Here is a 15,797-nt window from a genome sequence, read left to right on the forward strand (position 1 = left end):
TTTTCAGAATCCTCATAAAGAAAACCCGGATTCCATGTAATGTAAATGTCTGTCTAATCAATATACTCTACATTTCCATATATTTATCTGATTTGAAGAATAATAAATAGGGACCTCTAATAAATGAACACACTTAGAAACATTCTTGGTCGAACAACAAAAAGTAAAACATAAGCAGCTTACTGCTCACGCAGAATTGACTGAGCCCACCGTATTAGAAAATATTTTCAAACAAGAAAATTACAATTAGCATTTTAAAATTTTCATTTGGTATTTCAAATTTTTTATGATTAGAAATATAAATACACATGTGAAGAGTGTAGAATGATATTTTTGGAGTGCTAATAACAGTTTTCTCAAACAAAATGATGTTTTTAAAGAGTTGTTTACTACAGTAAACGTCAACTATGTATTTCCATAAGGGCCAAGAAAGATTTTGTGATTGTTTCAGAATAAATGTAACATAAGATGCGGTAAAGTTAGGACAATTATTGTATGAGGTTCATCCAATGTTAGATGCCGAAGCACATAAGAAATTGATATGAACATTATGAGCTATCTCGTAATAAAATCGGTTGTTGCTGATGCTAGGATTAGTTACTAGTTCTAATTTGATTCAACTTTATATTTTTTTGGAAGTTAGTTGGAATGTGTTCTTATCTATTAATAGGTTTTTGGTTCACACACCTATTTTCACTAGGGGTGGGCATAAAAACCGCCAAACCGCAAAACCGCATCGAACCGTAAGAAAAAAAACCGAAAAAAACCGTGTTGACCGGAAAAGTCAACTTTGAGTGAAAAACCGAACCGAACCGTTCAAACCGGTTCCGGTTCCGGTTTCGAATGACCAAGAACCGGCCGAACCGAACCGAACCGTTTTATTAATAATAAATAAATAAATTATATATACACACACATGTCATGGTATAATAGGTTGAAAAATTGTGTACAGGAGCTGCTGCTTCTTGCTTGCTCTCTGAAGTCTGAAAATCTGCAATTTGCTTCATCATTTTTTTGTTTGTTGACTGATTGACCAGTGCATATGTATTTTAGTTGTCTATTTTTGTTGACTTGGTGCCACTAACAAAGACATTTGCATTAAAAAAGATGTGTTGTATGCAACTTTATGTAATCATTTTTAGAAGATGTATTTGAATGCATAATGATTTGGTGTTCAAATAATTTATTATTAGGAACCGTAAACCGGCAAGAACCGAATCGGAACCGGTGTAGACCGAACCGTAATGTTCTAGTAATAAATTTAAGTGGAACCGCACCAAATCGAACCGTTAATATATTTTGGTTTCGGTTCCAATTTAATGGTGGAACCACACCGAACCGCACCGTGCCCACCCCTAATTTTCACTTCTCAAACACCCTTGTTAAATTTTTTGTTAATTGATCTTCTTCAATTCATTTGATGTTGAGAGAGGTGTGTAAGAGGTAAAAGTAGATGTATAGATAGCATCACCCTTTCCATAAATCTGTTGGATAACATTATCTTCCCTCAGAAAACCAATACTACCACATAAACCTACTTAGAGATCGCATTCAAAATCTCGTCACGGTATTTTAATACAACACCTCTCCTAACAAAACAAAAACTGTAGATAGATAGATCCATATTTGCATGAATAAGATTAGCTCAAAAATTGAAGTTATTAACTTATTATTTGCATAACAGGATTATGAGCTACATTTCTCTCTCAACCCACTTGCTGGACCAAACAAAACCACAAGTAACAATTGCAATTATTTTGGTTGGACTGAATTAAATATGTACAATAGAGACTTGTGGCACAATTTTTTCAAAGGCAAGGAAATGTAACACAGCATAATGATATCCACACATTATTCTTTTTTTCTTCCGCGCATTTCTGTTTAATGTTATTTATTGTTTCTATTTGATTTATTCAATTCGATGCTAAAAATAAACGAAAATGTTTAATAGAAAAAAAATAATGTGTGGTTATCATTTCGAAATAAAAAAAAAATTCAAATAATTACTTGCTAGTTGTTGGCAGAATTACCACCAATGGAGCAAAGTTTTGAGCAAAACCAGAACCAAAATCCCTTCTTCTTCTTATTCTTCTGCTTCAATGCTTGAAAAGCAGCACTCTCTCTCTTGGCCTCAAGATCTGCCATGTACTTCACAACAGCCTGGTGATGAACAAACAAATTGAATGAGCGTTTATTACATCAAAGGAATATAAATAAAGTTGACGTTCCACCATAACAATTAGAAACCGGATGAAATGGAGCACGTGTTGCTGTTGGGTTTCACATGAGACAACTTGCTCTGATATCATGAAGTAAGTTGGGTTACATCATAAAACTAATTGGAAACATGAGAAGTAGCCCAACTTACTTATAAGTTCATGCACGGTCAGTACTTCCATAAATGAGAGATTCATTCTCAAGATAATATATACAAAACTAACTGAAAGTTTCTTATATAGCGTTAGCGTTACCTGGGCACCCAGTTTTATCACTTCTCTTGGTGGAACTTCCATAGGTGTCTCATCGGCGCGAAAAGCTCTCAGTTTCGACAACATTTTGAAGGAGTTTGGTAAAGTTCTGATCTGATCATCACTGATATCCAACTCTTCAAGCAACTCAAGATTACCAATGGACCGCGGCAAGGCTCTCAGGTCTGCAAAGTTGTTTGCCACATTCAGCTTCTTGAGGTTCACTGCAAAGCACAAGTTTTCGGGTATGGATTCGAGTTCGTTGAAGCTAATGTCAAGCTCCTTGAGGTTGTTCAGATTACCAATTGTTGTTGGCAACGATTTGATTCTGTTATAGTGAAGTGTAAGAACCTCTAAGCTTTCGATCTTTCCAACTGCCTCTGGAAGAGCTCTTAGCTCGTTGAAATCCAAATGTAGCTCAACAATTGATGTGCAGGATCCAATTGTGTAAGGCAATTCCTGAAGCTCATTTGTTTCAACATTCAGTAACTTTAAACTGGCCAATTTCCCAACTGTATCGGGCAAATGGGTGAACTTGTTCGAACTCAAATCGAGGTAAAGGAGGTTAATCAAGTTCCCGAAAGAGGCCGGCAGAGATTTCAACATGTTTGCATGGAGGTCAAGATCAGTGAGATTGCTCAACTCACCAAATGACTCTGGAAGGTTTACCAGCTGGTTTGAGTGAATGTCAAGCTTTGTCAAGGCTTTAAGGCCATCGATGGTGGGCGGAAGAGCCATGATTCGGTTTTCAGACAAGTTCAATTCAGTTACATCTGATAACTTCCCAAGGGATACAGGAAGCCACTCCATTTGATCTACTAACTTTCCTCCAAGATCAAGAACTACTTCTCCACTTTTAGCGGTGTTTTCAATCACAGCTGCGACCTTCATTAGGCTTAACTTTCCAGCGTCCACGACACCTATAACGACATCAAAACATTTGAAGAAATGTCACATAGCTACTTTAAGTTACACAACTTTCTGCAGTAACAGTTAGGAGATAGCTAAACAATCTCTTGATTGAAAAATAGACGGAGTTAGTGAAAAGGACCAACGGTGTAACACAGGGTTAAGCTGGAGAACCCTAACAACTAATATACGAGTTCAGGGACCAAAACTAAACTCGGGGTAAAGCTCAACGACCGTTGCTACAATCAAGCCTTCTCATAGGACCGAAACTTAGAAGACAGAACAAGAAAATACTAATATAAAATCTTCATGATTAGAGGTTGATTAAAACATGAACATCTTATTGATTAACAGGTCTTAAACTAATCAGACTCATGGCTAACTAATACAACACAAAGATCAGATAACCTTAGCAGATATAGTACGCTTTCAAATCGAAAACATCAACGGAAAAAGAAAATTTTAGTTCCCAATTGACTTAATCCTCTGATCACCAAAAAATTCTGAAATAAAATTGAAGAATTTAAGAGGCTGACCTGAAGAAAGAGTGGAAGCACTCCTCACCAAACCCTTAAAGCCCTCTTTCTCATCTTCTTCATATCCCATCTTCTTCTTCTTCACCAAACTTTGATCACGGATCACAGCTTCCCTCCCAACTTTCTCAACCGGGTCACTGAAATCAACATGATTCTGACTTGGAACATCACCCGAAAGCAACCCGGAAGCTCTCTGGATAAGATCATCAAAGGTGTGAAACAACTTGTCAGTCTCAACCACATAAGAAGCCTCTTTCCTCTGCTCGTGGCTCTGAAACAAAACCATGGTCTTCTTCGACTTCTGCAACACATGGAAGAGTTCTTGGGGAACGTCTTTCGGTTTCTCTAGCTTCGATATCTCCTCGAGCTTCGCTTGCTCCTCGTTGGCCACTGTTTCGAGGACGGACAAGGCTGCTTCGACCTCTTCAATGGAGGGCCTCGGTGGCAGTGACTTGTAGAGCTTCATGATTTCTTCAACTGTTTCTGCAAGGGCAGGGCATGGTGGTTCTTCCTTGAGCTTGGGTTTGGCACCCATGGCTAATGGTTTGGGGGGAAGACTTTGGAGAGTGCTTGGCAAGAAAACAAGGTAATTGGCAAGTTTTGAATATCCGTTTGATTCCATGGGCTCTCTCTGTTATTTTATCCCATATAAAACAGGGGAACCATTTGCTCATTTCCTTCTAGAACTTTCTTTTATTTTATTTCCTATTTCTTTTCTTAATGTAATTTAACAACTTCACTCTTTTCCGTTTCCTTAATTCAATATCGTTTTTTTTTTTTTAAAGTACGATATTCATTGATATGATTGGCAGAATACGTGTAATTAAGTCTTGGTAAAATTTTTTATTAGGGATATTCTTTTGATCGAAGGGAAAAAAAATGTCATGCACTAAAATTACATAACAGTAATATCCTACTAAAAAATCAATGATTATATCAGGAAGTTCTTCAAACCACATCACTTGTTGTTCTAGAGACAATCCCACTCTTGCCAATCTGTGAGCCACCCCATTGGCCTCTCGTCAAGTATAGGTGAGTTTGAAGAGATGCGAAAGTCCAACTCTCGACTCTCCAAGATTGGACACCTGTTTGAAAGTGTTTTTTTATTTTTTTATTTTTAACAAACGATATTATCTCTATTAAAGGGGTAGAGGAGTATGCTAAACCTTATAATAAACTTGTAATAATGTGATTAAAATTCGGCTTTGACGAGAATCAAACCTAAGACATCTCACTTACAAGTGAAGAGAAATGTCACTCGACTGTAGTAATAAGCGGTTGTCTAAAAGTGCTTTTAAAAAAGGGAACTTTAACGAAAAGTTTCTGGTACTGATCACTTTGACGAAAAATCACATTTTTACACTAAAAAGTCAATCATGGTACTATTCACTTTACCTTTATTTTGTCCTTATCATTAAAGTTCAAAATTTTCAAACCATTTTTATTAGTTTTTTTTTTTTTTTAAATATCTATTTGTGACATGAATTTTTTATTATATTATCATGTCGATTACAAGTTCAAGTTATGAATAAAGATTTTCCCCATGAAAAGAACAAATGGGATAAAATCAAAGGGATTGGACTGAATTGGATTGGTATGGATATTTTGTATATTTTCTTACTATATTTAAAAGATATAAAGAAGGGTTGAAATTTCGAAAGGGATAAGTGCGGCTCCTTGTACAGCTGCTCAAAAGGTCAAGGTCTATTAATTGAAATTAAAATATGCTAATGAAGTTGATGACGTTAATTTTTGGTAAAAGGACGATTTTGACCTTTACAAGGCATCATGCATGATGCACATCGATGCACCTGTATACAAGGTTTCGTTTCTTACAAGGATTTTGCTTGGCTGGCCTACTAGTTGAATTCCCAAATATTGTTATTAGTGTTCTTGTTTCTCTTTCTTCCTTTTATTTTATTTTATTAAACTTATCGTTCATTGACTTTTTGTTTTATTTTTGTTTTTAGATTAAACGGAAGTTTATTAAAATATCCAGAAGGATCCTCGGTGGATTCGCTTTATAAGAATTTTAAAAATCCTTCAATCACATCCGTTCATCGTACATCGTGCGGTCAGAAATCATTGTAAATTTTTTTATTTAAAAATTGAATATAAATAGTACTTGACAAAAATTGGCCGCACGATATACAATGAACGGATGTGATTGGAGGATCCCCGGGACCCTCCCAAAGATGATTCGGCGAGGATCCTGCCTCTTAAAATATATACAACACAATTCATCAATCGTAGAGGTTCCATATAATAGTTGGTTTGGAAGTGATTTTAAAATGATTGAAAGTGCTTTTAGATAAATGTTTTTGGGTTCCAAAAGAAGAAGCATTAGTTATGTGCTACTTCCAAGAAGCACTTAAACGTTTTTTCAAGATTTACTTGCATTTTTACCTAGGATCGGTTCAAAAAACATTTTTAACAAAAACGCTTTCAATCATTTTAAAGCACTTCCAAACGAGTTCACAATTAACAAGGAATATAATACTCTTAATGAGCAAACCTTGCAAGACGGAGAATTACCATAGCACAGCACAAAGAAAAAACCGGGGATCATTCTCTAATTAATTTTATAAAATGTAACAATCTGGCAAGTGGCTTGTAGCTCAGTAGAAATTTTTTTTTGAGTACATCGATATTTTTACACTAAGGCGAAGAAGAGTTCGGCTAAACTACACAATAAGTAGCCTAAATCATATGAATGTAGATTAAATAAATGTAGATAATCCTTGTAAGAGGAATTAAATGTAATGACTTGTTGCAAATCATATGGATGTTTAGATGGTTGTTTAATCATGAATGATATACACAAGCCATATCAATGCGATCTTATTTTATAGGATTACCTCGTATCATTAATTATCAGCTTATTTTAGAAGCTTATTTTTCGGCCATGTCTCATAGAACTCGATTTTGATCACATTGAAACTAAAAAATTGTAATGTTTACCTACTAAAACTCAATTTTCGTCCCACTTTAACAGTATCTATCAAAATAAAATAATTACTTTCTTTCACTCAAAAGAAATCTGCAAAATTCGTAGTGATCAAGTCATATGATCAGAGTCCCGTTCTTTTGATCCCATGACCACCCAACATTTGATTTGATATCGATGATTGGATTAAAACATTAAAAACAAATTCATTTGTGCTCCACCTTTGATATCAAATCCAAGGGTACGCGACCATACATTTCTCGGCAACTTTATCACATCATAAAATATTACAAAAACTAATAGTCAATTTGGCTTCTGAGGAGTTTTTCTTCACCTAACCGAGTAGATTGATACCATTTGTTTAAGCCATGATTCCACAATGGTGGTCTGGTTTTATGTACAGGTAGATATAACATCTTGCAAATCCTGTGAGTTCTACTCTTTCTCATCTTCATCGTCGGAACTCCCATATACAACAGAAAAGTAGAATCCGAGTGTCTTGGACGTGAGGCCCGGAAACCTGTGAGCGCTGTCCGGTTGCATATCAATCTTAACAAATGGCCATCGCATTGCTTGTGCTGCTTCACACTCCTCCCATCCATCCCCAATTACGCAGAAGCGGGCATTTGGGCTGTTAAAACGCGATTTGATCTGCTCAAAGCATTGTAGTTTTCCCACTTCCCAGGAACTATATACTTCAGAAAAATAATAGATTCGTCAGTATATGTCCTCACAACTTATGAATAACATGTTATATCCCCCACAAATGCATCAAACAATCTATTCGGCAGTCATCGGAATCCAAGACAAAAACCAAAATATAATAACCTTTGTAACAGTGAGGAGTTTGTTGCATATTCATTACTTCAAATCAAGTTTTCCAAAAGAATTTCCATAAAGTTTAACTGCACTACTGGGCATTATGCTGATACTTGACACTGACTATAAAATATTGAATATCAACTGCATCTTTCTAGAGAATTTAGTTGAGTCTGTTCTATAGTATGTAAGTGTTGGTGTGATCTGGTGCTAGAATCGTCCCAAGTATTTTGACAGTTCTTCATGCCATATGGTTGTATTTGGGCTAAACTCTAAAAGTTGGTTGCCTGGAATCCTGATTCCGATCAACAAAAATTGAATATAAAACAGTTGCATCTTAAAATTCTCTTTCCAAGTACTTAACCAAAAAAATTGAACGAATCCATGTTCAAAATGTTTTCAAGCTGGTTAGACTGAAGTAGGATTTGGTCTTAAAAGTATCTGCCACCACACAAGTGGAGATTTACCAGACTACTAAGGGAGGTTGCATTTCCAGTCAGTAACTAAGTACGATTAAGGGATAATTATGGAATAAAAAATAAAGAGAGAAGTTACTGTGACCTCCGGTGACACAATAGTTCACACATCTAACTTACATGAAAAAAAGGAATGAAAGTGCTTATTGTGTTACTAATGCACAATAGAGCACAGACTGTCTAATATTCTAACACAACTTCGGTCTTTAAGTTTTATGTTTTCTAATTAATGAGCCCGGAGTAGCATGAAACGTGCGAAATCAGTGTACTTTGAGGCTCTCAATTGTGTTACTGATGCACAATGGAGCACAGAATGCACAGGTTACAGTATAAGTGAGTAACGTAAACATAAAAGTGATAATGATTATTAACCATTTTCATGTGTTACCAAATTGATAAGGATTCAGAAAACAATGAAAAACGAGGGTCACAAATGCCAATAATAAAAAGTTTGTAATCATAAAAGTGATGAGGAATACTAACCATTTTCATGTGTTATCATATTGTCAAGTCGAAAGAGCAAGCATTTTACAAGGCTGGGGATTAATGATCCAGACGTCACTAAAAGATTAATATGTTGATACTTAGAAGCGGAAGGTTCATTGATCCCATCAGAAGCCACAAGAGATGAGTCATTGTGCCGAGCAGAACACTCTTCCTCCAAGAATACACGTGCTACATTAGCATAGGAGGAAGATGATTACTGAGCAACTATTGGACAATGTTTAAGAATGAAAGAGAACAAAGTTAACACACTATATTTCTAACATCACACAGAGCAAACTGGCTTTTTAGATTACCAGAGGGTGCTGAGAGTTGGATTGGATATCGAGGAAGGGAAGCAAAGTAAAATATGGGTCTCGTTTAATATAGAGGATTTGATTGCAATGAACAAACCACTATTTCCAAGGTATGCTGAAGGAAGAAACGAAAAAATTGTGTCCAACTTGGAGGAAAAAGATGGATTACTCATAAACAAAACTTATCCATTCCAATCGCTCCCAAAACGGTAGGATTAGAAGGAAGAGGTTTCCTTCATGTCTAATCCCCTTCTAATCCCCTCAACATGAAAAATCTTTCTCCTCTACCTTCAATATAACTGAATTTGGAAGGTTATCCATTCCATTCCAACCCTCAGAGACAAACAAGGCCAATATTATTTGTGATGGTAGAATATTTTCTGTATCCTCAACCTATCATAAAAAAGAATGTTTACCAAACAATTACTATCTAATAGGCACAGGAAGGTCATTCCAAAAGCTACTTCCATACAAAAAAGGGTGACATGCCATCAACTTTCGTAAACCATCAAAGTATTGGTATCTCTTCTTTCATATTTAGATGCTTTCCATCATATCACATTAAGTTGAGAGAATATTTTGAGTAGATTAATGGCTAGGGTAAAGAAGTGGGGACTGGTAGAAGGGTTACATATGGATAGGGAAAGGATTGCAGTTTCTCATTTCCAGTTGCAGAGACTAAACCAATTTCTTTCTTTTGAAGAGGGGGAATAAAACTGGGGCAATTTGTTCGCAGTGTTGGAAATTTTGTGCATTGTCTGGCTTGAAAATTAACAAGGCGAAATGCTTAGGATGGAAATAAATTCTCAAGAGAATAAAATAGAAGTGTTGGCTGCTGGGTTAGTGTGTGAAGTGGGTTGGAAATTGAAATACCTTTGGCTTCCTTTGGGGTTAATCAGAGGTCTTTTCCTTTTTGGGATTCGGTGGTGGAAGGAGTAGAGAAGAGATTGGATGGTTCGAAGCGGATTTTCTTGTCTAGAGGTGGTAGACATATGGTCATACAATCTGTATTGAGTAGTTTACCAGTTTATTATCTTTATTTGTTCAGCAATTCGGATGATCATAGATGAGGTTCTTATACCACAAACTTATTACTCAAAAACCTTATCTGATATTAATGGAAACACATTCCTCAACACAGTAAATTCATTTTGCATTTTGCGCCAGTGCAATCACTGTGGCTTGAAGTGGAATAACTGTTAAGTGTTCACGTTCTATGGCAATGGGAGCAATGAGTTGTAAACTATTATGATGACTTTCTAATAAACCTTACAATGTTTGTATTTGAAATTTTCATTCACAGAAAGTATTCTAAATATTTTTGCATGTCTTCTCGGGATTTATCAGTAGCATAAAATTAGAAAACTTAGACCAACCTACTTAATATTAATCTCATCTTGCTTAGAAATGGTTTTGCAGGTATCATTTAATAGAACAATTATTCTGTTTTTATGCTATCAGATAGCTTTCGCTTGATTTTGGAAAAGCATCTATGTATTGCAATCCAGAATACTGGAAGAAAGGCCAAACTCATCATTAGGAAGAGAAGGAAGTTGAACCAGAGGCATGTAGGCTGGATGAACAATGATCGGAAAAGAAAGAAAACAAAAGATAGCACATTCGCAAATACCTGAGGAGAGCCATCTATCTGTATATTTATCAGTCGTATCATACAACTCATCCAATTCTTTTATCATCTCTTGATTAAGAAAACTGCGCAAACCCTGAAATAATAGAAACCATTTGAGCTTTTCTACAAATAGGTCTAATGTTAAAACATCCAAAATAGTTTACAAAAGTGGATGTAACTTTCTTAAGCAGAAAACAAAAGCATATTAGTTCTCCATACAAATGAATAATAAGAACAGATGTCAAATCAGTATGATGCAAGCTCAATATAACTTTCCCACATCAAATGTCTTAATAAGAGAATAGTTTAGATTGCTATTTATAAGCCCAAGATAGCAAATCCATCAGGAGCCAGCCATGCAGAGCCAAATTCTGTAAGACTGTGGTGGTCAAGCTTAGTCACATTCAAATATAGAATGCCATCATGATTAAGTTAATTATCTGATTCATTCGTCCCTCGAGTGTTTGAAAGAAGATGATACAGGTAACAGATAAGATCATACAATGTTTTCCATACACCCATTTGACAAGGAATCTTCAAAGAAAGGAACATGCATTTTTCTTTATTTAAATTTTACAATGAACTTCTTAAGAAAGAAGAAGTTTGAAGCTTATTACAGCATACGGAGTACATTATGAGTAATGCTGATGCTGTTTCTCTTTTTGGAGTTCTGTCACATCCTAGAGCCAGTTCCTAGCAAATTTAAATGCCTTTCTGACCAACTACATATTCTACGATAGATTAGAATAATAAATATTGCTCATGCTGATCATGTGCCAAAACAGATTTGCACCAAAGAAACCAGTGCATCTCTATCATGGCTAGAACAGCCCACTCCAAATAACTGCAATCCTGAAACCAACAGGCCTGCCTCGATGCTGTGTAAGCGTTTGAGACAATTACCAATGCATACACCAACTGACAAGTAAAAGCATAACAATGTAAATAAAAGAAAAATTCTTTTTGCAAAATGCCTGCATTTACACACCTGTTTGTACCTATGGGCTATGACTCGGTGCCTATAAGCAAGTTTCCTATTGTTGTCATCATCATGTGGAGTACCAAATCCATCTTTGTCGAAATCATAATCAGAAAGATTCTGCCCATCATCGTATTGGCTCAAGGCATCGAGAGAGGGTTTATTGCAGTTCTCAATCTACATAGCATGCAAAAATTCAAATTCAAATAAAGAACATGCATACGAATATGTGTATTTGTAAATGAAGTTCTAAACTTACTTGTTCATAAAAGAAATGATCGTCGCACAAACTAAGAATGTGCTTCTCCCACATCTTCCCAATTTCAACACCCTCTTGTATATTCTTGGAACCGTTGAAAACCTCTGCGTATGTTCCGTTCAACAAAGACTTGAGCAGGATAAGAGTTTCATCCATATCCCAAATATAGACATTTATCTTCTGACCAATGCTGCTCTTCGCAAACCCCTTTTCCATACGTGTACTTTCACCCATTTTCTTGTTCCTGTCAATTCTAAGGAGCTAGTTTATAGTTTCCAGCCTGGAGAGTTCTACAACCAGACATTTACATATAATTATTAACCAATCAACACAATTTTGATTCAAAAGCATACAAACTTGTCATGTCATCCATGGATTTCTCAACCTACATATCAACCGACTAAAAAGTACAAAGCTTGATGTTATTTAATATTTAATCAACCAAAGACATAAATGGAGATACTTTGTCAGAGTGCAATCGAATCAATGGTACCCAGAAGAGGGTTCTGTATTAAATAACAATAAATAAATAGGGAAGGGCAATCAAACACAATCAAACGTTCTTGTGTTTGCTTATCCTAAACTTGGTACAGCCAAAATCTGCTCAACACAATCAAACAGCAACAGATTAAGGATGAAAGACAAAAGTTGAGATTCTTACCTGGAGGTGGAGGCTACAGGTCAGTAGGACTGGGAACGCAAAATTTAGAAACAAGAAGAAGAAGAACGAAGTGTCGTTTGGGCTTCAGAGTGCAGACGGATCTCACTCAATCCTATTCTTTAAGCCCGAGTCCAGCTTGGGCTGAATGCTAAAAGGTTCTGACTATAACCCTAGGCATTGATTTTTTATTTTTTTATTTTTATATAGATTTTGTTAGATGAGGTGTTAGATTAGTCATCAACGGGATTTGATGCCATCATGCAAGGGCTCAACTCTTTTTCACCACTGTGGTAAAAGGCCACTTACTAGGCATTGCTATTTCTTTCAATTTACCCTTTTTTTTTAACAGACAATATTATCTACACTAAGGGAAGGGAGTGGTCTTAGCCTCATAATGGGCTAATAATAATGTGGTTCAAATTTGCATTTGGTGATAATTGAACGTAAGACCTAGTGAAGAGTAATATCACTAGACCGTAGTACTAAGTGGCTACTGTTTTATTTTTGTTTGTTCAAAATTCTTCCTAACTTTTTTAGAGGAAACTTGATATAAGTTCGGTTTTGTGAGTCATTATTGTGCTTTGTCCACTTTGTTAGATTAGGTCCACTCACCTAATTATCTATATCAACTTATTTTTATTATCTTCTTATTAAATTGTGATAAATATTCCTTTATTTATAAGATTATCTTTTACTTATGTGTTAACTAATCTATTTTGTAGGTACTACATGTATTAGCATGTATGTCTCTATTTGTAAATCTATGAAAGATGAAATTTCTTTGAACTATTTTTATGAATGATAGGTAGATAAAGTTTTATTTATTTTTCATATATACTTATATGACAGGTAAAATGTATTTTAACAACATATAATATATTATATAGGTATCATATATATGACATATATATATATTAAACTATTTTTATTGAAAGTAGATAGATATCTATATTTAAATATTCAAACTAAAAATTTGAGTAAAGATGCATAAATCAAGAAATTTAGGGTTAGTTTGGTATTGCTATGCTTTAAAAAAAAAAAAAAACTATTTATATTGTGTTATGAGAATAAACTGCTGTAAAATAAAGTTGTTGAGTGTTTGATTAACTTTTTTTTTGTAGAAGTGCTTTTAACAACAAAAAAAAAAGTGTCTGAATGTTTGGTAAACTTTCATATAAAATGTTATGAATATGTTAAATGACTAAAAAAGATATGGTATTTAATGTGATGTAATAATTGTCAAAGAGAATAATGTACGGGCAAAGATTGATTTTGTAAAATATGTGAGGGCATATTTGTCATTTGAAAATTTCACTAAATGGGCACCGATCACTATGCTTTAAAAAAGTACTTTTTTTAAGAAGCATAATAGATCTTGCTTCTGTTTTTCAATGCTTTTCTATTTTCATTGACATCAGTTTAAAAAAAATTACTTTTTTTTTTGTTTTATCAAACATATTTGATATTCTAGATTTTTTTAAATAAGCTGTTTTTTTTTTTTTTTTAAAGCATCACAATCCGAATAACAACTCAAATTTTTGGACCTGATCAAAGTACTCATTTTTTTTTTTTTCATACAATGATATATATACATCAAGAAAGAGAGGAATAAATGAGTTGCGAACTCGTCATTTCCAAAATTTGAACTTAAAACTCTCATTTACAAGTAAATAATAGTATCATTAGGCTGTAGTATTAACAACTATTAAGATGATTTAGGGTATTATTCAACGGTATTTATGTCAGCTAAATTGCTAATGATCCCAAGACCTTATTGGTCTATAGGATTGTGTTGAATGGATAACTCATAGCACAGTGAAACAAAATGGACCAACATGTATTTTGGATGAGTGTTTTATCTCTTTTATGGGTTCGTGTCTAATTCATGATATCTGAAATAGACCCTCCAAGTTTTCCTTTATGTATAATCCTAAATGGAGTTCTATGATTATGCATATTTTTTTTCAACAATCTGGAAACACAATGGTGAAGGGAGGGGTTTTACCTCGTTAAAATTATTGTGGCACTCTGAGTTAATTTGTTGCTTCCACAAAACTGTTCTAGTATCTCGTTGATATATGTTTACAGTCCTATTATCGTGATTTACCAAAACAACGAATCGTCACATCGTTTCAATTCTACGATCTAATTTGAACATATATATTGTGTACCATCAGACTGCATTTCCAATTGTCGAGATCTTATTCATCAGAGTTGGTCTTATAAAGTTTGACATATTTACAAGGTAATGAACTTAATTTGTTAATGATGATTTGGCTATTTTGACTGTATTGACAATTTGTGTAGTATATTTAGTAAGTTAGATCCTCTATCTTATCGCCCATACTGATTGATGATATAGTTGAAGTTGCTTATCCAACATACTAATGTAGTTTTTTTAGTCTTTGTGGCCATTGTTTAAAAAAAATAAATAAATAAAACAAGAACTAATGAATTGATTTTACTCGACAATCACAGATTTTTTTTTTTTTAAGAAACAATATTATCTATACTAAAGGGGAGAGGGTGAGTTTAGCCTCACAATGAGCTAACAATAATGTGGTTTAAATTTGCCTAACAGTCACCGATATTTGGATGATAAACTCATCATATAAGGTAAGCATGACTTAAAAAGTGCGTCATCGTTTGGGATTGTCTCCTTCTTTTGCTAATCAGAGTGTCACTATCCTGATTAATGAATCAACCGGATGTGTATTTGAATCTGATGGTGCTCTAATCTTGCTTGTAATGTCATTATGCTATAATGGTAAGAGAGACAGAATTCAGTTTGGAGTTTAATCTGTGGGCAGCACATGGATTATAATGTCAGCATCCGATGTGATAGTGTTGTAATTAAATTTGGAAAAAGGATTGGTATTTCTATGTTGTTGATATATAACTCTCTCTTGTGTTCCTTTTTTATTTGTCTCGTCTTATGTTCAATGTATGGTGCCTTTGTTGCCAGATTGAGGGTACTAGTAAGTTTGAAAATGCACGGATCAAAACCATCCAAGAGACCAATTTATAATTGAATTCACAGAGGGAATATGTATGTATGTATGTATGTATAGAGTAATAAGGAGTGAAGAAGTGTAATTCATAGACGGAATATGTATATATATATATATATATATGGAGTAATAAGGAGTTAAGAAGTGTGGATGAAAGGTCCTCCGAGGAAGGAGAGCAAGAACTGAAGGAGTGTGTAGAAAATAAAAATTTGAAACTCAAACCTACTAGAAATGTTTTCAGGTTTTAGGTTTCATTTGGTGTACTTTGCCATGTACATTTGTTTCATTTTCTTCCTATCCTA

General features: G+C 34.6%; 2 protein-coding genes across 3 annotated transcripts; both read right to left on the reverse strand.

Annotated features, from left to right (window-relative positions):
- Positions 1–1,640: 1,640 nt before the first annotated feature.
- Positions 1,641–4,769, reverse strand: LOC125475103 (plant intracellular Ras-group-related LRR protein 5-like). Its single transcript, XM_048579466.1, has 3 exons — positions 3,914–4,769; positions 2,472–3,388; positions 1,641–2,160 (listed from the first exon to the last, which is right to left on the reverse strand). Exons 1-3 carry the CDS (start codon positions 4,533–4,535, stop codon positions 2,011–2,013), a joined length of 1,689 nt encoding a protein of 562 aa, XP_048435423.1. The 5' UTR covers positions 4,536–4,769; the 3' UTR covers positions 1,641–2,010.
- Positions 4,770–7,046: 2,277 nt separating this feature from the next.
- Positions 7,047–12,643, reverse strand: LOC125475104 (eyes absent homolog). Of its 2 annotated transcripts, none has more exons than XM_048579467.1 (6): positions 12,485–12,642; positions 11,824–12,113; positions 11,574–11,741; positions 10,586–10,679; positions 8,639–8,830; positions 7,047–7,555 (listed from the first exon to the last, which is right to left on the reverse strand). In XM_048579467.1, the coding sequence occupies exons 2-6, from the start codon at positions 12,055–12,057 to the stop codon at positions 7,296–7,298; spliced, it is 948 nt and encodes a 315-aa protein (XP_048435424.1). In that variant the 5' UTR covers positions 12,058–12,113; positions 12,485–12,642; the 3' UTR covers positions 7,047–7,295. The 2 variants fall into 2 exon arrangements, with proteins under 2 accessions (XP_048435424.1, XP_048435425.1); XM_048579468.1 differs by having other exon boundaries at positions 7,332–7,548; positions 12,485–12,643.
- Between the last annotated feature and the right edge of the window lie 3,154 nt (positions 12,644–15,797).

The sequence above is a fragment of a genome, unplaced genomic scaffold (assembly GCF_019419815.1).
Source record: "Pyrus x bretschneideri cultivar Hongxiangsu unplaced genomic scaffold, Pyrus_bretschneideri_v1 Contig136, whole genome shotgun sequence".
Taxonomy (NCBI): domain Eukaryota; kingdom Viridiplantae; phylum Streptophyta; class Magnoliopsida; order Rosales; family Rosaceae; genus Pyrus; species Pyrus x bretschneideri.